Genomic DNA, 24,129 nt, shown 5'->3' with positions numbered 1-24,129 from the left:
TTCTTATTCAGTCTCGGCCCTTTTTCTGTGAAGCCTTTTTTTATGCGGCTGTGTTCCTCTATGCACTTATGCCCATGTGCTGCGATTCTCTCTGGATTAGTGGATGACACGGAAGCCAGAAAGCACAGCAAGAAGAGTTTAGTTTTAAGGATTCCTGCAAGAATAAGAAATATACTTTCACTGAGTGTAGGATGATATGTTGGTCAAGTCCAATAGTTGAAAGCAGCCTGGTGTCACCTCAAGGTGAGAACTGGCACCAGACATAGGACTTCCAACGAATGATGGAAGCACGAAAATACCTTACTGGAAACCAGGAAATGTTCCACAGTCCATCAAACATCCATTATAATGGCCTGCAATTTCTCGGAATACACAAGTCAACCTTCCTCTTTAGCTATTGATATGGCAGGCACAGTCTCCATATGTTGACTTAAGCTATGATGTTGTAGGGGGGATATTAGAAGGGTTTGGATGGACTGAGGTACTATATGTATGACCTCTTCTTATTATGTTCTCTGCTTAGCTCCTGAATTATCCCCACTCTTTCTCCCTCTGCCTCATGACTGAAACCTTCTTTGGCACATTGAGTTTATTAGTTCATTAGCCAAAGGTTTATGGACACTTCTGTCAACTTAGCAGAAGGATTTTTGCGCATTTCTTCAGTAAATATATTGTGTAGAAATATAATTTAAAATGTAGTAACTGGTGTAAATGTAAAGTGTATTCTACTGAAAATTCACCAAAGTTGTCTTCTGTTTTTTTAATTCAAATGATTACAGTTTTCACGGTCATGTCATTGTCTCTCAGTCTGTTTCATTCATCTGTGCTGTGAGAAGCGAACATCTGGATGGATGGAATGCAGTGCATCACAGCAGAGGAAGCATCGCCTATTGAGGGCTCGAATCCACTAGAGCTCTACCTGTGTCACACGCGTTGATTGTGATGGGCGTATTATGTTTCTATTTAGCAAATGGAGTGGCTGCGGCTGGCTCGCTTTTGTTGACTCGTTATGCAGCGTGGGCAGAATCTTGGGCTCGGTGAACCTCTCTTGAAAAGGTTCCTAAAGATCTGCATACCCTTTCCCTGCCTGATACGCGACAGGCAGCTCTCCTCATAACACCCTCAAATGTGCACGTTACTGCTGATTTTGTCAGCTGCTCAGGTCTCCTTCTTTTTTGTAGCTCCTTTATCACCAGCTTCTGCCAAGACTAACTGTGGTGTGCAGTCTTTGTGAAAGTCTACATCTTCCAAATAGTTCTTCACGTCAAAATGATTCCAGCCCTTATCTCTGTTGTTTTATTTCTTCCGAAAAAACTGCCGTAAAAGGTGGTACCACAGCTGCAGGAACCGTGTTTCCTGAAAAATGCCTCTGGACGGAATGTGCGCTGATAAGTGGATTAACGTTGTAAGCATGGCATGAGAGAGGACATCAGTGTAATCTGGCGAGTGTAGAGTGGCAACCAGGACAGATTGGGGAAACGTGTGGATTCAGTCCATTTTGACCAACTCGGCCGGCGAGGAGATGGTGGGGATGGGGAAGAACTTTGAGAGAGAGTTTTCAGGACACCGCAAAACAAGGAAGAGTTTAGCAGCTTCGTTTATGGCTTCCCGGAGGTGAGAATCCATGGTATGTAGCTGAGGAAGTCATACAGACAGAGCCCCACACGTCTCCGCATCAAAGCAGATTCCACAGGGTGGTGCTGGGAATTCTTCGCCAGGCATGGTGTTCCTTCTAGCTCATCAGTAGGGAATGAGACTGTTCTGTGTAATAATAATAATAATAATAACAATCTGGGGTAGGATCCAAAATGTTATGACACTAACCAGGACAAGCAGCTAGCATGAGTGAGTGAGTGAGTGAGTGAGTGAATTTATGGGGGGTCATTATAACTCTCAATAGCACTTTCTCATAATCAAGCGCAAACTGCAATGACAAGAACCTCATAAAGTTTTTTAGTTTTACCTTTGTACTGAGCCACAGAGGGAAGCCACAACTGCATGCGTGCATCAGAAGTAATGACAAAAAAAAAATTGTCTGCAAAACATTTACACTTCATGAATTTTCCTGTGCTGCAGAACTTGTTCTTTTAGAGCTGATTGTGTAACAGTAGGCACGACTCTTGGTGGTTTGGCTGCTTTTGAAACTATGCACTTCTGTGTTGTTGTTCTGCATTGCTTGTCTTGGTTCAAGCTGCGGTCTTCAGAGATATAGCATGCCTTTCCTCTTGGGGGTTTAAGTAGGAGGTGGGGGTGCTTGAGGATGGTCTCTCAGATTCCCTTGGCTGATGCTGTAAGTCTGGAATCTTCTGTCGTGGTTTTGTGTAAAGTTGTTATGCAGCTGTGTGAGGTGGATGGGGAATGTTTGGTGGTTTGATTTTGAGGTCTGGTTCATGCAGTTTTCGCTCGCTTATCCGACGAAGACCAGGCACAGAAAAATGAAGAGAAGGAAGAGAGCCAGATCCATTAGACCGAGGCCGTGCGCTGCAGCAGTGATGGTCACCTACCACGAACGCTCCCATCTGACATGATATCTGGGCTGGCAGAGCCGAGTCTTCGTATCGAATGCCCCAGGGCTACGATCAAACCGGCTCTTATGCCGATAGTATTTCCTTACTCCTCAGTCAGTGTGGACCGCAGTGCTGAGACGGCTGGCTATTCCACTTCCTGGGAGCTCATTACATAGCCTGAAATCTCCTGTGCTACAGTTAGGGGCCATTTGCCATACATCATGGTGTTTAACTAGTGGAGGCTTTCCTACAAAGCTACTCGCGTACAGTAGCTTGCAGCTTTTCGCTTTTCCTATTTCAGGCAGTTGGATGTTTGCTGTTTGCTGAAGCCTTTTGGGTCAAGCACTTCCCTCAAGTGTCCAACAGCTGTCCCTGGGTCACTTTAAGCACTCTGTTTATTGTTGCCTTTTACATGGGTTTCCCCCAGACCTCTGGACCACACAGACCTTCCAGTATGCCCAGTATGGACTTTATCCAAGCCAGTGGTCAGACAGAGCCATAAAGGGACATAGGGTCATGTCTCTGTCAACAGTGCTGTCTACCCCTTCATATGTGACAGAGTTCCCATGGCTCAAAACCAAGCGTGGGTTCTTTGATATTATCAAAAAATAAATAGAGTTGGGAGGGGCGTGGTGGCGCAACGGGTTCGGCCTGTGCCTGCTCTCTGGTGGGTCTGGCGTTCGAGTCCCACTTGGGGTGCCTTGCGGCGGACTGGCATCCCATCCTGGGTGTGACCCCTCCCCCTCCAGCCTTGTGCCCTGCGTTGGCGGGTTAGGCTCTGGCTCACCGCGACCCGCTCGGAACAAGCAGTTTCAGTCAATGTGTGTGTGTTAATAGAGTTGTTTTAGTCAAATTTGTAACACCTACAGGTATTTAATTCTCCTTTTATGTACACGCATCCAAAGCTGTGTTGATGCCTTCACATACAAATGTGGAGGAAGCCAATGAGGGAGCTCCATTTCCCAGCCTGTGGCTCATCAGCAAGGGACTTGACCTGGCTGCATTCCCAGTCCCTAGGCGGTGCGCTGGCCCTGGGAATCAGGGTCTCAGGGGACCAGAGGCCAGCAGCTGGGCTCTGGGTTCTCCAGAGGCATGCCTGAACATACTGGGCAACCTTGCTGGCCTCAGAACCGACGCAAGCGTGGGACGGTTCCCATGGCCTCCTGGGCCAGGTCGCCCTCAGGAAGACTACTGAGGAATGCTCATATAGGCAGGAAATTCTGAGAGAGGGGCTCAAATTTGACCACTGTGTGTGTGGGTGTGTTTGTTGTGGGAGCCATTACTGAAGAGGTCCGCTGTGAGGCAGGCCATGGTTCCTCCCCCAGGATATCATCCAAAAATGTCCTAAAATGGAGGATTGCAAAAATAAAGGGACACTGGAAATGTCAGAGCGATTGCCAGCGTGGTTCACACAAAGAAATGGAGCAACAAAAGCTCTGTATATAGATGCACGTCCAAGTTCTTCTGGCCTCTTCACACTGGCCTTGTCTAAGTCTTACATGATGGATACAGGGTAAGGCAGGGAGGTGACTGAAGGAACGGGGAAACATGGAGAACGTTTGTCTGACCACATATTCAGTGGATGAGCTGGAACTCACTTATTTCCATACTTAACGGGCATGAATGGGGCAGCACAGCAGAACGAAGCACTAGGGCGATCGCACAGAGTCCAGTTGGAGACACAGCTGCTGGATGAGATGCTAATTGGTTCTCATTCGGTTCTGGCTCCGTTGTGGTGGAACGACCTCCCCCTCTTGCTCAGAACTGCTGAATCTTTCTCCACATTTAAAAAGGCTTTTAAAACTCATCTCTTCCGGACTCATTTCGCCCATCACCTCTTAAGATCATGTAAGGTATAAGGTATACAGGTTCATGCCCGTAAGGTATACACGTTCATGATGATGCTCGGATCAGTCCTTTACAGAGCCACTCCTGCAATGTAACGTAAATGTTTAAATGTATCTCAAAAAAAAAAAACTAATAGGAAGGTGATTAGGAATTGTCGACAGTCTGGTTAAATTTTATGCAGCTGCTTGCGTGATGAACGTTGGTGCAGATGGTGAAGGAAACAAAGTAACTGTACTTAAGAGTCACACATCTGCAGCTATGTCTCTTTCTCCTAATGTAACGCACACATTGTATTTCTATGAGATGGACGTCGCTTTGGAGAAAAACGTCTGCTAAATGAATAAAAGTAAACGTAAATGTAATTGGCAAGAACGCTGTGCCTCAAGTTCTCCAGAACCTTTACAGACACCAGGGGAGCTCCAAACAAGTCTTTCCAAAGACCCCAGTTGGATCTGTCCCTGGTGGAAACACTGCCACCTGACTTTTATTTCGCAATTAATATGATTCATCATTTTGTATGTCTCACGAATAATTGTCTTTGGGAAATATGCACCATGCGAGCCGGTTTTCCTTATGATGAGAATACTCATTGTCTTTTAGTATGTTTTACACTAATTGCTCCTTCTGTTGGAAACTGAATTTATTGAAAGTAGTTATTGAAGCTGAATACACCACAAACTTACTGTGTCTAGTTCAGGGGAAAAAAAAGGCTTTTTCTTTGATTTCAGCAAGTGAAGAAGAAGCAATTATCCTTTCGCAAAAAAACAAATTCAATGTTCAAATAAAGCACTTTAGAAAAATTCTGCCACGTTGCTACTGTGAGGGAGAATACCAGGCTTTCTTTGAGTAATGGTGATTTGTAAAGTATAAAGGTCTGACAGATGCATGGTTTGTGTGTTTCCTCCATGGTTTCTCCCGTCGTGCTCTTTGTCCGTGTTTCTTTATGGACGCGCTGCTGCGGTCGTCAAACAGGCTCCGGCATATTTTTCTCACTGCTATGCCCACAATGGTGAGCATCCACCTTGCTTCCATCATCATCATCATCATCATCATCATCATCATCATCAGTAGTGCTGCATACAGATACAATGTTGCACCTTTGTTAGGCCGAATGTTTACAGACGTTCAAAGTTGAAGAAAGTAATTTTAGGGAAAGGGCAGTCCCTTTATAAAAACTTTATTAGTAAATTTTTTATACAATATTATTTTTAAATACACACACACACACATTTTCTGAACCGCTCGTCCCATATGGGGTAGCGGGGAACTGGAGCCTACCCGGCAACACAGGGCGTAGGGCCAGAGGGGGAGGGGACACACCCAGTACGGGACGCCAGTCCGCCGCAAGGCACCCCAAGCGGGACTCAAACCCCAGACCCACCGGAGAGCAAGACCTGGGTGTGTCCCCTCCCCCTCCGGCCTTACGCCCTGTGTTACTGGGTAGGCTCCGGTTCCCCGCGACCCCGTATGGGACAAGCGGTTCTGAAAATGTGTATGTGTGTGTGTGTGTGTGTGTGTTTCTTTTGGGAGGGTGGGTGCAGTGGTGCAGTGGGTTGGACCAGGTCCTGCTCTCTGGTGGGTCTGGGATTCAGTTCCCGCTTGGGGTGCCTTGTGATGGACTGGTGTCCTGTCCTGGGTGTGTCCCCTCCCCCTCTGCCCTTATGCCCTGTGTTGCTGGGTTAGGCTCCGGTTCCCTGTGACCCTGTATGGGACAAGCGGTTCAAACTGTGTTTCTTTTGGAGACTGTGAACAAATTGCAAGATTCTGGGTGGAGTCTTGTCATATTTTGTTGGGCACAAACGACCATCCAGTCACACTGTGGGCCGGACCAAAGCCTTCGGCAGGCCGTATGTTTGACACCCCTGGCTTAGAAGAAATATGCAGGCAGCTGCAAAGCAAGCTGGAATGGTTTTTAACCACATATGGTAACTGTTATTTGTGCAAGACAGTCATCTGATTTCTAGACTCCATGAATGCATGGTCCCTTCAATTACGAAGGAGATTTAAATACATTCAGGTGAAATGACCTCCCATGGCAGCTAGACGATTATAAAACACGTCAGTTCCGAAGGTGCACGTTCTTCCCCAGCGGCCTTCACGTAGAAGGCAACGCTCTCCTTACTTATGTGAGCTGCTTGTGCACAGACTATTGCTCGCCAGCTGAGGAGTCATCTGCTACGGACATCTGCCGAAGACCACAACGGGAGGAGTGCAATTGCGCAGCTGCATTGTTGACATCTATAGGCTGCTACGTTGTCTTTGACCCTTTTGCCTGTGTGTTGCCAGTCAAAATCCAGTGGAAGGTCAGGCTCTTTTCTTGGATGTCTGAGAGGGCAGGGTGGCGGTGAAGCTGCTTCTCTCTCTGAATGAGACAGGAGAGCATTCAGCCAATGGCTGAGAGCTCTTAGCGGTAATAATGTTTAATTGAGGTAAATTGGACTGAAGGGGTTTCTCTAGGGAGCAGCGAGGAGCTGGTGATCAGTGAAAACAGTCGTTCATGAAGGCAGACCCAGTTGGTTCAGTGAGTATCGAGCTGTCAATCACATTTTTTTTTTTTAAAGGCAGTCATGGGTTAGCTGCAAACGCTGGATAGACTGTTTCCGCTGCTGTTTTGAAGGCACAGTGTCTATAAATATATAACTACATCATGTTGTTTGTCATAAAATACACTTCCAGTCCTGACTATCCTAAAAATTTGACAAAAAGATGACAGGCTGTTGAACCAGAACCACTTAGAAATGGACAAAACAAATATGACACAGTAGTGCTGGTCATTCCGAGGGTTCCCTTTACCTTTGTGTCAGAAATGTGTCAGTTTCTGTCATTGATAAATTTGTTATCAGTGTAATGCTGACATTAATTTCATTGCAACGTATCTGTGACGTTTCAAAGACATGTCTTATACGTCCCAAGAGTGTCGTGTAACGGCAGAGTCAACCCTAATCACTCCTGTCCCTCTGTTTCAGGAACGGGTTGAGTATCTCTTCCTCATCATTTTCACCGTGGAGGCGTTCCTGAAGGTGATAGCCTACGGACTGCTCTTCCATCCCAACGCATACCTGCGCAACGGATGGAACCTGCTGGATTTCATCATTGTAGTTGTAGGGTGAGTGTCTTTCCCACCCATTTCCCATTATCCTCACACCTTCCTCACGGAGGGGGTCAGTTGGCTGAGTCTCATGCTCCTTGTCTCTCTAAAAATAAAGACATACTCCGTTGGGTTCAGGTGAGGCTCGGCACGTGTTGTTACTGTGTTTGAAAAGGCCACCGGCTATCCCAAATGATAGGTGGCTTTTGAAGCAGAACGTCTAGGCTGCACATTAGTGTGACTGTGTTTGGCTCTTATTCTTTATACATCGATCCTTTTCCCCACCTGCTGGATTCATTTGTGTTGCTCATATTGCTTGATTAATAAAAACTGGAATAATTATTGTTGCTCACGCCACGATTATCGCTGTGCTCTGAACTTACACTTTGCACTACGTTTGCATTTGATGTTGGCTTCAGTTTGGGATGGATGGTTGTGTTAATTCATTCGGTGTGAAGAGCCTCTTTTCTACATGCCATACCTTTTGGAAAACAACAGGATGCGTGAAACAAGAGGAAGTGAGACCGGAGCCCTCTCGGAAACACAAAAGAGCCGCACACGCTGGAAACTGCCCATCAGCCCAGTTCCGTGGTGGTATCGGGGGATGTACTGTGTGTTACTTCTTTGAAAGTTTTTCCTGAACAAGCACATGGTCATTGCCATCAAGGTTTCAGCATCCGCCCCATCAGGTGGAGTTTGGGTGTGTTGTGCTCCAGCCAGAGTGAATTTTGCCTGAGTGCTTTTGTTCCTGGAGTGGCCTGAAGGTCTCCTTCGAGCTCCGGTCACGTGGTTGCTGGCAGTTTCTGGGTTACTTCACGCACAGTGTGTCGCACAGCACAACACAGAGAATACAGCTAATTTGAGTGGAGTTTTATTGTAAAAATACTTTGCTTTGAGGAACTGATTGCGTTTGTCAGTTGATATGTAGATGAATGAAAGGACCGTGGAACTGGCTACAATGTGTGTGTGTGTGTGTGTGTGTGTGTGTTTCCATGCATTTGTGTGTGTGTGTGTGTATGTGCTTGCATTTATTTAGACTGAAAATGCAACTGAAAGGCAGAGGAACAGATTTGTGAATGTCTGTTAGCGTCCTTATGCATGTGCCTGCCCATGTGAGTTCACGTAGGCGTGTAAACGCATCCTTTTTGCCCGTGTGCCGTGTTGCGTGCACCAACAATTACACAACAGCTGGGAGCACGAGCTCTCGACTGACATCGGTGTTAATAGCATGAAGAGACCCTAAATGGAGCGTGCTGGCAGCACAATGAGACAGGACTCTTGTAACAAGTGTATCCTTGGGGGCCCAGTCGAGGGAAGAAGAGAAGGGCAGTGGAGAACACTCCTTTCCATCCATTTCCTATCAATGCCCTCTTGGTTGATTACCTTTAGAGCTTCCTTCTTCCTGTCACACTTGAGGTATCAATATAAAATAAAGGCTGCGCAGACGTCCACGTGCATTGCTCGGGCCAACATCAAGTAAGTTACGCTAAATTCCTCTCTGCTGCAGGAGCTTACATTCCAGTCATCTGTCAGCAAACTGTGACCACGCTGAGCTCCATCAAATGTGGTTCAAATGCAGGTCTTTGTAGAGATTAACTCAAAGTAAACCATCATTCTTTTATTGTCTCCTTGTTTCCTGTAAGTTTCCCCCTTTGGAGCAGGTTGCCATGGATTCAGTAGATATTCACAGTTCAGTCTAAAAGTCTAGTCCAATCAAATACCATGAGACCCCCTGCATCACCATACATCACTTCTTACCTTTGAGTAAATATATTTGTTTTCTTATTCTCCATGATTTTGTTTCTTATTAGCCAAGCTGCAAATTTAAGACTGTTATAGTAGCAATGTACAAAAGCATAATGAAGAAATTTCCGGAAAAAAAAAAATCTTCTTTTTAGAAAGGATAAATATAGAAATGGCTATTCTTTAAATCTTATTATGAGGACATGTTTTGGTTGTCTCCCAGCTTTTGCTTAAGCTGTTAGCTTCTGCAGTGAGAAATGAGGTGTGTTCATTGTGCTGTCATCTTTCATTTTTATTGATTTTTTTTTTTCCAGCAGCATTTTTATTGGTGAAGGAGCCTTTCATACAGAGGTCTAAAGGAAATTTTTTAAAGTCACAAGCCCTAAAAGTAATGGCCTAACAGTCAAAAGCATTAAACTGATATTTTTAAAGCTAAATCAATAGTCTCAAGATGCCATGTCAGCTCCTCCTTTCTATTGTATAAAGAATCACAAATACAAATAAATTTACTCTCAAGTGCCTTTCGTCTGAACTAGTGGGGAAAGCTGATGTTTAAATTCAGTTTAATCAAGGGTTTTATTGCCGCAATTACTCATGAACGTTGATTTGCATGTCACAGGTGCATTGAATAATCCTTGCCACCGAAAAAGGAAACATTTCATATCGCACTGTGTCAAACATGTTTCTGGAAATAACAACATTGCACAGTGTGTGCTCCACCATTAAAAGAAATTGCAGAATTACAACAAACGGGGAATGAGATTCTAAGTGTGAGATGGTTTTTAGCGTGATGGTTACCAAGACAGTGAGCTCAGCCTTTACAACTCGCAGCAGGTGTGGCGTCTATGTTATTGTAGCTATGAGGGTAGTGATTATCCCAAACATCATGCCTGTTTCACTGTACTTAGAAATACATCATAGGAAGCAGAGAAAAGCATATCTCTGTTAATCTGGGTGAAGTTTGTGCTCCAACAAGCAACACGGTAGAACATTTCAGAAGAAATTTTTTTGACTTGGTCTGCACTGATACAATCAGCTTCTTCCTCTGGCGCAGATTAAAAAAGCAGTCCTGCTGTAACATTTCATAGCCATTCTGTTAGATCACATGAAGACAGGAACAGTTTCTGTCACCTCCTGACCAGGAACATTTACATGTATTTATTTAGCAGACACTTTTCTCCAAAGAGACTTCCAATGAACTCTAGGTAGTGTTATGAGCTCACACACCTTATTCACCAAGGTGACTTACACTGCTAGATACACTACGTCACTCATCCATACATCAGTGCAACACACACACTCTCTCTCTCTCTCTCTCTCTGTGTCACTCACACACTATGGGGGAACCTGAACAGCATCTCTTTGGACTGTGAGAGGAAACCAGAGCACCCAATAGGAAACCCATGCAGATGGGGAGAACATGCAAACTCCACACAGACTGAGCAGGGATCGAACCCACATCCTCTCGCACCACCCAGGCGCTGTGAGACACCAGTGCTACTCACTGTGCCCCTGTGCCACCGAAAAAAAAAATGCTGTTTTCTAACAATTATGTGATTTCATGTTCTTAGACTGTTGAAAAGTTGACAATTACATCCAATCAGACAATAATCAAATTCCCTGCCCACAGTGAGGAGGTTTATAGATGGTAGTTAAAAAGCTCCCACTGGAAAGGCACGCTGGGTTTAAATCACAGTTTTTCCCAGCCAGGCTTGTGCTTATCGTCAGAGGTCTTTGCATTCTGGCCCAAGGTGACTCTGTCTCCTTTGCTGAGCTTCAGGGGACAGTAAGCAACTGATTGGGTGTCTTCCCACAGTTATTAGCGAAAACGCCCTTCTGCGCTTGTCTGGAAAGTGCCAGATTCACCCGCCTATCCCATTTGTTTTAGAAAGTCTCCAGATACACTTTGTTCGACGTAAGACTGAGTAAAAAGAAAAGATGGAAAAGGCTATTTTCTTTTGGAAAAAAAAAGCAGAGATACCTCTCATTTATTTTTTTTCCCCACAAATTATTTTAATTATTGACCATGACCACCACTGTGTGCTCTAATGAACATTACCTTATGTGTAGAGCGCTTGTCAGAATCTCAGATTATTGGCAGTTACCTTCACCCTCTCACACTCTCGCTCTCTCTTTCTGTCCTTTATGAAAGGAGTGCACTTTGTGCTTTCCTAACTTTTTTCATCAGCTTTTTAGATTGGACGGAATTTCTTTATCTGTGCAATTACATGTCATCTCAAATCATCTGCATCCAGAGAAGGGATGGCCGAAGGCCGCAATGGAGAGAGGATAGGGAGGGACTCGCAGGAAATTTTTTGCATAATGCCTCTGTCGACAGCTGAAATGAGCTCTTGTCTCATTGATTGAATTGTGGCTAATCCAGCCCAGAAAATGATATGAGGTGTTCAACATGTTTTTGTCTCTGCAGAAGCACATCCTGTCCTCCTGATTATAGATGACTGAGGAGAGACATGCGGTATACATCTGCTCTAGCAAACTGTTCTGCACAGTTCCTTTGGGTCTGGTACTGTTTCAGAGAAACATGCAGTTTTATTCCTCTCTGTTTTTTTGTTGTCTTCTCGAAAAGGTGAGAGAGACAAGAGACCGTCCTTGGACCAGTGTTTTTCCACTGCTTTACAGCAACTGTTTGTTCTTGTACACCCCAGGACTGTGGATCTTGGTTTCATGGCGTGACCAAACTATGAATTCTCATCACTAGAGCAGGAACAAGAATAACTATCAGACTGCTGAATGTGTACTCCACACACACCGTATGTAGTTTGATGACTTTCCATCTTGGGTAGGAACCACTCAACAGGGAAAGGGTGGAGGGGGTCATTGCCTGTCTCTACAATCAGCTGCACCGTGGTACCCCTCCATGCCACCGTTGCTTTTCACTGAGCCCAAAGAAGCAGTTCCCTTCCCGAAGATGTGATTTGGTCTCTTTCCTGTATGGCAGCACCGAGAGAACCACTGTTTGTGTAGGAGTCTGTCACTCTCAGTGACCATGGGGAAGTGCACATGCACCGTCCTGACTGTCAGGTCATCGCTGGTTTCAAGGCCTTCCAACTTCAGCACCGTAGACGTGGGCCGAGGGAATTGCCAGAGAAATCTAGATTTAGATCAGGATTAACGGTGGTCTTATGAGAAAATTCTGGCAAGGTTGATTCCTTGCCAGGTTCCTTTACTTGAACGTCCACTGTTATTGGACTAAAGGTGATATTCTTAATGCAGGACATTTTGCAGTCACTTTAGAGATTATTTTGGGATGTCAAGATTATTTTATAGCAAACTGACTTGATTGCCTTTCGAAAGTTCCCCGACACGGCAGCGTTCGCACACAGCGACACTCTGCCTGTACTATGGCCACCTGGCTTATTTAAGGATTAAGGGCTGACTTATGATGGGCTTTTATTTATTTATTTTTTTTATTTTCCCCCCTCGGACCACCTTGTTAAAGCATTCCATGACACTTGGAGGCAGTCTATCTTTGGTGCTTTTGACAGAAGGAGGAGTGAAATGTGTTCAGGCCTCAGGCTCAACGAACGTCTCTGTCGTCAAGCAGCCGCCTCGTCTGTATCGGCCGACGATCCGCCGAATGCTGAGCAGCCCTTCAGCCCTTGGCACAGAATTATCTGAAAAGTGTTGCTGCAGTTTGTTTGGGAGGATTTCAGCTGTACGATGTTTCTAATGTTTGACCTTTTTTGGTCCACAGACTTTTTAGTGCTATTTTGGAACAAGCCACCAAATGGGAAGGGGCGACGCCCATCGGAGGGAAGGCGGCAGGCTTCGACGTGAAGGCATTGCGAGCGTTCAGGGTGCTCAGGCCGCTGCGGCTGGTGTCCGGGGTGCCCAGTGAGTGTCTCTCCACTAAGGGGGGAGTGGGGGTGTTGGGAAGGGGGCACATTTTGCCTAATGAAGAGTAAATCTTCGGAACAGATGCAGAGAATCTGATTGCCTACTTTAAAACCATTCACTGCCTGAATGTATGAAGAGAAAACCTGTAAAACATGTAATTGACACTGATGTAATAATAGTGCCTAAATTCACCTGCTTTATGAACACAAAAGCATTTCCACATCATTTTTTTTTATTAGTACCTTGCAGGGAGTCAATGTTCAGGTACAACATAGCTAGAAAATGCCGGGACAGCTGGTGGTGTTCAGGTTAGAGCTGCTGAAGGTCGCAGGTTCAATCCCCACCTCCAGCTGTAGTACCCTTGAGTGAGGTACTTACCCTGAAATTGCTCCGGTAACATTACCCAGCTGTGTAACGGGGTAAATAATTGTTTCTTTGGAGAAAAATGTAAGATTCCAGCAAGTTGCCACAGCATTGTATCTGACTGGTGTTTTCAGTAACTGTTCTTCTGCTTTGGTTTCTGACGTGTGCTTTGAGAGGCAGCAGCCCACTGAAAAATGTACTGTTGATATCTATGGACATGAGTGCACAATCATATCAGTAACCGGGGCCCATTGTGCCAGTAGCCTCTACTCTTCCTTCTTCCTTCTTCTTTTTCATACCTGGGTGGCTGCTCGTTTCTGTAAGTGGAGAACTTCTGCTTTACTTTCAAAGAGAAAAGTTCCTTAAATCTTCTGGGTCATGGCACATTTTTTATAAGAATATTAAAAATATAATAGAGCTCTCTGGGCATTTGGTGCAACTTGTGTGCACATAAGAAAATTTGGAAAATTAAATATGCCTTCTATGGATTGCAAATGACCTTACTAAGGTCAAATCAATTTAAAACATGTGAGAACAATAAAACAAATATTTAATAGTTGTCTGTGTATGTATTTGTTTATGTGTTTGTGCTTGTGTCTTGTCTGTCTGTCTGCTGGTGTGTGTGTGTGTGTGTGTGTTTCCTTCTCCAGGCCTCCAGGTGGTGCTCAACTCCATCATCAAAGCCATGGTACCCCTGCTGCACATAGCCCTCCTCGTCCTCTTCGTCATCATCATCTACGCCATCATCGGCCTGGAACTGTTCATGGGCAAGATGCACCGGACGTGTTTCCATTTTCGGGACGGGGTCCTGGGTGAGTCGGGTCAGACCGACCTTTGCTCGTCCATCTGTTGTCCCTTGACCTTCTGGTTCAAGATGTTAAATGGCGAAAAGGGTGTGGGTTCAAACACCAAGGGAAGCACGGCCATCGTAATTTCGAGCAAAGCTTAAATCTGAAATGCTTCGGATGGCTTAACGCAGAATAATTGAGCCGCAACAAGTCGAACCCTGTACCTTTGTTTCAGTCTAAGAGCGTGTGGGCTAGAGAGTTTTGGCCTCTTGTGTTGACGTAACATTTGTATAGGCACCCTGGCGGAGGAGAAACCTGCCCCTTGTGCCCCCCCGCATGTCAATGGGAGACACTGCACCCCTCAAAACACCACCAAGTGTGAGATGGGCTGGGCGGGGCCCAACGATGGAATCACCAACTTCGACAACTTTGCGTTCGCCATGTTGACAGTCTTTCAGTGTATCACCATGGAAGGCTGGACTGACGTGCTCTACTGGGTGAGTCGGCACCGAGCACAGAACCCGACCCAAGACTGGATCCACTGCACTGCTGCCATAACATGCCACAAGAAAAAAGACAGCTCTATCCCATCATGTTCTGCAGCAACATGCAAACACAAACACAGCAAAAGCACACATTTCAAAACTGCTGGAACGCTTAAGGACCCTATATTTGCGAACAGAATGTAATTCATACAAAAGTAATTATTACTTTATGCTTTTATCCTGAATATATTTCCCAGGGAAGGTTGGGATAAATTAACATTTCATCTTAAAATTTCAAATAGTTATGCTGCAGTAGGATTTTAACTTCCATAAATTTTACTCTTCTCTTTCTCACTCACTTACTATCAGTAGCCTTTTGTCCAAGTCAGGATCATGATAGTCCAGACCTTATCCCAGAAACATAGGACACAAGGCTGAGGAGGGTATACCCTGGACACTGGCAGTCCATAGCAGATCTGTACACTTTACCATTGGCTAATTTGCTGATTTTCAATTTGTGTTGAACAGTAAATGATAGCAGCAGGAAGAAACTATACTCACGGGACTTTTACACAACTCGATTAGCTCCATAACATTCCGGAAATGTGAGAGCTACAGTGTAGTGCATTGAGGAACGTTGTAGGGGTGCAAACGTGCAATATGAAAACGTGGTTATAAGTGATTGTACCAAACTTTTGTAAAACTACCCTACTGTAATATGTAGTTACAGTACTACTGTATATAAACAATGTCAGGAGCATGTATGTTTTCACTTCCTTTCAAAGACAAATAAATCATCAGATGAGCTTTATGATTAACTGTACAAAGGAGAAACTGTGCTGCGTATGTTTGCCATTATCAGTACAACAATAAGCAGCCACCTGAACAGCTGTACAGATACAGAACAGGCATCAGACCCACCTGTATGTTTCATCACAACTTAATCCTTAATTTTATCAGATATAAGCATACATTTGTAGAATTTAATTTTTTAGAATTTAAACTATTTTAAGAAATAAATGTATTAATTGAGGGATGCAGTGGTGCAGTGGGTTGGACCACAGTCCTGCTCTCTGGTGGGTCTGGGGTTCGAGTCCCACTTGGGGTGCCTTGCGACGGACTGGCGTCCCGTCCTGGGTGTGTCCCCCTCTGGCCTTACGCCCTGTGTTGCTGGGTAGGCTCCGGTTCCCCGCGACCCCATATGGGACGAGCGGTTCTGAAAATGTGTGTGTGTGTGTGTGTATTAATTGAGGGGGGCGCAGCGGGATTCGCTGGGTCCTGCTCTCTGGCAGGTCTGGGGTTTGAGTCCCACTTGGGGTGCCTTGTGATGGACTGGCATCCCATCCTGGGTGTGTCCCCTCCCCCTCCAGCTTTATGCACTGCGTTGCCAGGTTAGGCTCTGGGTCACTGTGACCCCACTCGGGACAAATGGCTTCAGCCCATGTGTGTGTGTGATGTCTACATTGATTCAGCTATCATACATATGCAAATTCAGTTGGTTTAAGAGTTACTATAACCTTAAGTTTCTTTTCGCTCTTATTGACTGTGTGCAGTTTATAGTGTACATCTCAGTATAGATAATCTGAACTTCAGTACACTATAAACTCTGAAAATCAGCACTTATCAAGATCGCTGGGAGGGAAGTAAACCCAGTTATTGCATATTTAATGGACATTCCGCAACTTAAAAGGCACCTTCATGCCTGTTTTATTCCCCGTAAATCGTTTTTACATCAAAAGGTAATGAACACGGAAGGAATACGCAATAAATGGTGATGGCTGTGAGTGTGGTGCCCGCTGTGAGGTGAACATCCCAGAGAGCCTTCACTTACCTGTATTTACACTAGGCTCACTTACTTTTCTTTGGAATAAGGCCCGTTCCCTCTATTTCGCCAGGCCCCCTGGGTACCAACCCTAGACTGAGCATTCATGTTACAGCTGAGCAGAGCAGAGACAAGTTCTGACCGCAGAAATATGTGTGAACGCAGTATGCGCGAGGCTCCCGAGTCATAGGCAATGCTTGTCCCTGTCACTTCCTTTACCTTCCCCTCACCTTCGCGTCTGACTTTCACTCCATGCTGCTTCTGTCTGCTCTCCTCCCGGCAATCGGTTTGATCCGCGGACCTTGGGCCGCCAGGGCCTCGGTTGAGGAAGGATTCAGAGCGTTAGTAAGTTTGGCAGCTGGGAGCCGCCACCAGCTACTCCGGCGCTGGCTGCACGCCTGCGGTACAGCGAACTCTCCAGTGGGAAGGACAGAAAATAATGGGGTTCATTTGCATGTGTAGATAGATACTGCAGAGAGAGACTGAACTGTGACCTTTTTGTTTAATATTAACCACATTTTAATATGATTTGAACTATAGGTTAACTTTACCCAGCTGGTGTCATTTAAGGTCAGTGGCTGCCTTATGGAGACAGGCCGTCCCACCCCACACCCCCACACCAGCCCTCGCTGGAGGCCGAGCACCTCGATGTGCACGGGGCACGTGACCAGAAAGGAACCGTTGACATGGGCACTGTCCCCTTGACTCCAAGGGCTTCCTCTATTTCGACCAGGCTGTTGTTGGGACCACCTGTCACTCCGTCTGTCAGGAGGAGCAGGTGAAGGAGAAAAGGGTCATTGTGAGAGAGGGGGAGCACTCACAGGTATATTTTCGGTCTTTGTGTGTTGAAAGGGAGTCACACCAGACAATGAGCCGTGCAAAGTTTATACGTCTCCAAGGTTATGAATAAAAGGTCCTTGAGAAAGCCAAATTCCACCAGCTGATTTCTTTTTCTTTTTCATTTACTATTATTATTTTTTCCCCGAGGAACAGTCATATTTTTATGCAAATGATTGAAGCTGTTCTGGTTTGTACTTAGTGCTGCAGCAGAGTGTAGTGACCGTTTCGTTTTTTCTGTTCTATAGCATTACAGTGAAGGGCTTGTAAGAAACATTAGAAAATCATTTCCTTGCTGAGTCGCCGAAGCCCTAAATGTTTGTCCTTTCCTCCCCTTTTCACCTTGTCTTCGGCCCCTCCGCTTACCCTCCCACTTCTTTCTAACATTTTCCTCCTTTTTTTTAATGTTCCTTCCATCTTTCAGATGCAAGACGCAATGGGCTATGAGCTTCCCTGGGTGTACTTTGTCAGTTTGGTCATCTTCGGATCCTTTTTCGTACTAAATCTAGTTCTGGGGGTGTTGAGCGGGTAAGGGCGCCGTGCTTCTGTCACTGGTCATCATCCCGAACCGAACAACAAGACTCCAGAGAGCGGCACTCACGACGGGAACTGTAGGACAACTGGGCCAACAGTTGGTCTGCTGGCGCAAGCCGACCAACAAGGCATATTTCGCTTGGAAAATGAGATTTGGGGTGGGGTTGGGTATTAAATAATTGGCAATAATTTCTTTGCCAGAAGGCCCATAAAAAGCAGCAATTACCTTTAATTGCCATGGAAATTCCAACCTAGAACTTTTCCCTTTGCCATTCTTTGTTTTTGTTAGCAAGTTTATGTTCCGTGTAGAACATTGGTAATTTCACATGATGTCATGTTCATTGAATTTTATACCGATAGTTTGATTTATAGTAGTAGGGTTTGTAAATTTTCAGATTCGGTCACAGTAAGCTGCTGAACTGTGTAGTTCTTGCCCCAGAGACGGAAATAAAGCAGGCGTCAAATGATGTTAAATATGGACTCTTGCGCTCAACAGATTTATGTTGGCGCAGACCACCTTTATCATCTGCAGACGCAATGTTATGTCTTGGAGGAAGGGGATCAGTTTAAGTCTTCCTGCAGTGAGAGGTTAATCAGTGGTGTCAACCCCAGTGGGCATGTTCCAAGTAAAATACTTCTTCCGCACTGCATTGATGTCCTGGAGAAAGTCCCTGAAAAGCCCATGATCCAAGTAAATTCTTTACATTTTGACTTTATGTCCCCATACATTGTCCAGAAGATTTTTTTCAAACAGTTGAAAAGGTGGAGAGCAAATTAACATCACGAATATGGGATCATATGGAATTTTTGTGCGATTAGAGCGCTGACGCTAAGGCTGTGGCAATGGGCGACGGGGGTCTGGAGTCATGCTTGGTGGAGTCTTGTTGCTCTGGGTTGGTCATGCACACTAATTATTGCTCCATCTTCACAGGTCAACGACGCCGTAGGGAATGGGTGGCCATGGATCTATTTTGTTACTCTAATCATCATAGGGTCATTTTTTGTTCTTAACTTGGTTCTTGGGGTGCTGAGCGGGTAAGAACACAATAGGTTTTTTTAAATCTGTTTACTGCTTTTAACTTTCCTGTCTCCTGCTATAATGTCCTTTACATGTTTGTAGGGACAGTTCTACCGGCAAATTAGAACAATTAAACTGAAAAGATTAGAGCTCTTGCTTTATGTTTTTTAAAGTGACTTTCAATAAATTGAGGTAATAATTGCACGTAGGTGACAAAAAATGTGAGTTCAGAAGATTTCTTGCCGTAGCCACACCGTGCCATTGTGAAAGAGCAAATGCAGGGAACAGTTAGTGGGTTTTGCTGTTGAGTTTTACTTCTGGTGGTGAATTTTAATTTGTGGTACCGCCGTTAATGAGCAGTACACTGCACTACCCCATTTAGCGCACTGTCTCAGTGATGCGATCTGGCAGCCCTGACTGCCTGCCTACTTTGATCTCAGCGCTGCGGCGGTGGGTGTGATTCTGCCCAAATGCATCGATTTCTCCCCACACACTCCTCCTAGGATGGAGATTCTCCAGTCAACCAATCAGCACCTCCAAAGCCCTTGCATGTGCCTGCGTTACGGACCCTCATTATGCGTCAGGATAACCATAGCCTGTGGTTCACTTTGTTTTGCTTCCCCTGCACATCACCTCTTAGGAACCATCACTGCATATGTTTTAGCATAAATTAACATGCTTTCATTCATTTTAGTAAATAACACTTCCTGAGAGAATATGAGATCATGTAATTGAACTGTGACTGGTGTTTTTTTAACCTCACATACTGGATGGAGACAATGAGACAGCATTCCTTGTTGCGATGCACTGGCATGTAGATGAGCAGCAAAAGGCCGGACAGCCCGACTCCACCCAGCCCATTTCCCTGAGCTCACGGTGCAAATGAAATGGGCCGTGGTGGTGACTCGTGGGCCCGACACGAGCACACACAAACACGTGAACCACACGGTGAGGCACATTCACACACTGATATACACACACGTTAATATGTATGCTCTGCGCTCCTCACCTGTCCGCTGTGCTGCTTTTTAAAAATTCCGTGCTTTTTATCTGTAACTTGAGGATCAGTCATCCTCAAACTTTCCCTCCAAAGAGATGCACTGTCCTTCTGCTTGTTTGCAGTGGTCTGCAAACCTCTGCAATGGACTGCTTTTCAGGTTTCTTTTTCCTTCACTCTCCCCTTGCCCCTCTTCGCCATCATCTTATGGGCCACAGGGAGTTCTCCAAGGAGAGAGAGAAAGCCAAGGCACGGGGGGACTTCCAGAAACTGCGAGAGAAGCAGCAGCTTGAAGAGGACTTGAAGGGCTACCTGGACTGGATCACCCAGGCCGAGGACATCGACCCTGAGAATGAGGAGGAAGGAATGGATGAGGAGAAGCCAAGAAACCGTGAGTACCAGGGTTGGGGCACATAGCGTGTGTGTGTGCGTGTGTGTGTGTGTGTGTGTGTGTGTGTGTGTGTGTGTGTGATGAGGAAGCTGAAGACTGTGTCTGTGTGGATAGGAAGAGTGCATACAGGAGTGTTCGATGAGTTTAAAGGGTTAACGTTTGGGGTGAGGATGAGAGGAGTTGCAGACAAAGAGAAGCCCACAAACCATGAGTACTAAAGGTTGGGACACACAGTGTGTGTGTGTGTGTGTGTGTGTGTGTGTGTGTTTGTGTGTGTGCCTGAGATGAAAGGGAAGCTCTTTCAAGTTACCCACTGACTTTGTTCACGGCCATTTAGGAGCCATTTCTCCCTTGACATCTCCATCAAGTGTAGAGCTCAGTGCACTGGAGTCTACTGGAATTCATATGCCCAGTTTAACAATTGTGGGCCTCTTTCCTTCCTCTTCGGTGGGATGTCGACTTCTCCAAGTGCTCTCATGCCGACCTGCTAGTATGCCTGGGCACTGCTGGTGCCATGGACAGGTGACAGTGCTGATTTGTTAGTCAAGACAGTGAAATGTATCATGGTCGGATACCTATGGCAGACTACACCATTCAGCAGGGTAAAAACTTATACATACCAATTCAAATGTAGGCACATGCACTTGCACACAAACACGTACAAGAATATGGGAGGGTAGCATGGTGGCGCTGCTGCCTCATAGTGCCTGGGCTCTACGGGCATAGGTTCAAATCAAACTCAGTATGTGTGGAGTTTGCATGTCCTCCCTGTTTTTGCACATGCTCTGGTTTCCTCCCACAGTCCAACAACATGCAGTTCAAGTAAACAGACAACGGTAAATTGCCCGTTGTGTGTGCCTGTGTGAGTGCATGTGGGACTATCCTGCAATGAACCAGAACAGGGTCTAGACTTCCAGAGCCCTGACCGGCACAACCATTTACTGAATGTGAGTGTTTACACGTTTATAGCAAAATTTCTTTTAGCTTGACTGAACGTACACAGCAGTCCTACAGATAATATGGCTTGTGTCTCACCCCTTCAACTACGCAGAACTTTGTTTCAGCCTCAGCTGCACCTTGCATTAGACCACGTTTCCTTAACTCCTCCCGTTAATGAGTCCTTCCATGTACTGCAGGGCTAGAAGCTGAGCTATCTTGAGCAAGAGAAAATCAGACCTCAGTCTTGCAAGGAATTACCAGGAGTTCTTTCTTTCTTCTCCTGCTTAAGGTGCTACCTCTGTGGGGTTTTTTTTCTCCACTTTAATGTGATGCTTTTGATTCCAGCTTCGGTTCCCTCCTTTGTTATCAGTCATGCCTCGCCAGCGTAGGCCACGGAACGAACACATCCCCAAAGTCTCCAGCCCAGGAGGTGTCATGTTGAGTCAAGGTGCTGAGGTAGCGTGCATAAACCGTGTGAGTTTGCTGTCCCTTGGAGTGATCAGTATTGTAACTGGGTTTTGTAGCCCCGTCATCTGTCCGGCTCCTTGCGGGCCCTCTTGTGATGGAGCACGGTGCTGCCTTGACGCGGAGCAGCGGCACAAGAACAAGCCCGTCCCCTTGCTCTAGGTCCTCGAGGGCTGCAGTGTGCCAGTGTCAGTCCACACCAGTGCATGCTACTGATACTGAAGTGACAGGGGTGAAGAGTAGGTGAAGAAAAGGTGCCAGATTAGAGCACCTGATGAGGCGAAGCTCTTATGAACAGATACGCTGAAGGAACAGATACTGTATGTTGTATACCTTTTAGCTCGAGCCACTTACATTAGTGCTGAACTGCAGGTCCAGAGGTCACCTTTTGAGGTGGTTCACCATGGGTTGGTTGATATCAGTCCAAAGCAGCCTGGTTAATTCTCTCCTGATGTGATGTAGATCTGTGAGGCCAAGTAGGGGTTAAAGGAAGAGCCTGAAAGGTTGCTTCTCTCAGATGTGTTCTGTGTTTAAGTCTCTCTGTGTGGGTGTTTTCTGTGCACATACATGTCTCGGTGTGCATGCGTGTGTCTGCAAAAGCAGGTGTATGCACATATGTAAATGTATCTAGTCGAGGGCTCGTGTGTGCGCGCGCGTGTGTGCGCGCGTGTGTGCGTTCACGCTGACATCACCATGTCCTGAAGAACGGTCACTCTCACTCTTAGCCTGTTGTCCAGTTCTGTCTCATCGCTGTCTTAGGCGGCAGAGCCAGGAGAGGACATGAAAAAGTGAGAAGTGAGAAGCACGCTGGCACCTCTGAGCCATGAGGCTGAGAACAGCACTGCTGCTCTTCACTCTGTTGCTGTAGTGATGGGAAGAAATAGGGAGAGGAGACACAGACAGAAAAGAAAGAATTGGTGTAAATGGTCAAGAGCAAGACCGACTTTGTTTTTTTAATCACTTTGGTGGGGTGTAAAGGAGACCATGGAGCCTTTGCCTCCTCTGCTCTGGTGAGGAGAGATCAGGGAGATGACAGCTCAGTGCAGCTTGGTTGCCGTTTTGCTCCCTCCCCGTTGTCATGGCAATCGGCATCACTCTCTGCCTCCGTCTCCAGCTTTGCACGCTCCTTGCGTGTACAATAGCCACTCACGCATGAGTGTGAGTCAGTGACACCTCAGCGATCCTGTGGTAGCTGAGAAGGCCGGGAAAAAACTCCTGCTCTCTCTCGCATGCATGGCCTCTGCGGCCGAGCCGATCTGCCCCCCAACACGAACCTGAATGTGGCAAATTGCAGCAGGGGGCAGGTGCGGCGCTGAAGGAGAAGGAGCGCGAGACCCCATCTGCGTCTCGGTTGCTGCGATGGATGCTGATAACTGTGCTCGGGGTGTAAAGTCAGCAGCGATGTCTTAGTGAAGGATGAGGTCTTGCCTGCTGGAGCAGTATCTTCTCTACAGTGGTGTGTTACGTTCAGTGAAAACCATTGTCACTCCGCTTATGCGGTTTTTTCAGTATTTCACCGTTAAAGCTCACTTGCATAATGATACAGGTTATAAAAGCTACGGCCTGTGCATGACACACGTTTTATCGCCACCCCCCCCGACACCGTGTTGTACAATAGCGGCGAGTTATGCAGCTGTCTGCCCGTTTGAAATGAGCGTGCAGGTCCGTGGTTGCGGAGACCCCCTTCGGAGACGGCAGATTGGTGGCTCAATGTCAAGCTCGCTCCGTCGGCCCAGGGCAGCGTGTCTCAGGTGAGGTCATTCTGGTGAAAGGTGCAGTGTGCCAAGGCATGGGGGCGGAGGAGGAGGAAAGCGGAGAGGAGAAATGAGGGTGGCAGCTTCGAGAGGATGACTGAAATCCCTGGTGCGACCAGCTAATGGTGTTGGTGGAGCGCCATCTAGAGGTGGGCTGTAGTACTGTGTCGATGCCTCACCTGGCACTCAGCAATCCCTCTATCGCTTGGAAAGAAGCAAACAGCAGGCAGTGCAGGGAACTTGGCTATGGACACTGATAAAATGCATGTCTACAAATAAATGTAGATAAAGGTAGTACTGCAGCACTGATGTTCAATGAAAGTCATATATATTCTATATAGTATATCTATCTAGATGTATTAGTAACTACTGTCTCATTTTCAGGGGGGTGCGGGGGTGCGGGGGTGCAGTGGGCTGGACCGGGTCCTGCTGTGTGGTGGGTCTGGGGTTCGAGTCCTGCTTGGGGTGCCTTGCGACGGACCGGCGTCCCGTCTGGAGTGTGTCCCCTTGCGCCCTGTCTTTCCAGCTTAGGCTCCGGCATTTGCAGTTTCCAGTTTCAGTTCTCCATTGGCTCCTTTCCCTCGGCCACTAAAAACCCGCCAAACAGGACCAAGGCAATAGTCACCTTGCCTTATAGGGAGAATTTTTGATCATATTACGGTTTTGGAACAGTCATACAGTGAAATCCTTTT

At 46.2% G+C, this 24,129-nt stretch overlaps 1 protein-coding gene across 4 annotated transcripts in view; it reads left to right on the top strand.

Annotated features, from left to right (window-relative positions):
* cacna1c (calcium channel, voltage-dependent, L type, alpha 1C subunit) overlaps positions 1-24,129 on the top strand; it is a 184,721-nt gene that overhangs the window by 121,048 nt on the left and 39,544 nt on the right. For all 4 annotated transcript variants that reach the window (XM_029247299.1, XM_029247298.1, XM_018729988.2 and 1 more), the window contains exons 4-9: positions 7,322-7,461; positions 12,902-13,041; positions 14,058-14,219; positions 14,490-14,692; positions 17,764-17,867; positions 20,107-20,279. In XM_029247299.1, coding sequence (XP_029103132.1) covers positions 7,322-7,461; positions 12,902-13,041; positions 14,058-14,219; positions 14,490-14,692; positions 17,764-17,867; positions 20,107-20,279 — 922 coding nt within the window. The remainder of the gene's footprint in view (positions 1-7,321; positions 7,462-12,901; positions 13,042-14,057; positions 14,220-14,489; positions 14,693-17,763; positions 17,868-20,106; positions 20,280-24,129) is intronic.

Source organism: Scleropages formosus, chromosome 21 (genome assembly GCF_900964775.1).
Source record: "Scleropages formosus chromosome 21, fSclFor1.1, whole genome shotgun sequence".
In the NCBI taxonomy this organism is placed as follows: Eukaryota; Metazoa; Chordata; class Actinopteri; order Osteoglossiformes; family Osteoglossidae; genus Scleropages; species Scleropages formosus.
The sequence above is the reverse complement of the archived record's forward strand: the minus strand, read 5'-3'. Positions and strand labels throughout refer to the sequence as shown.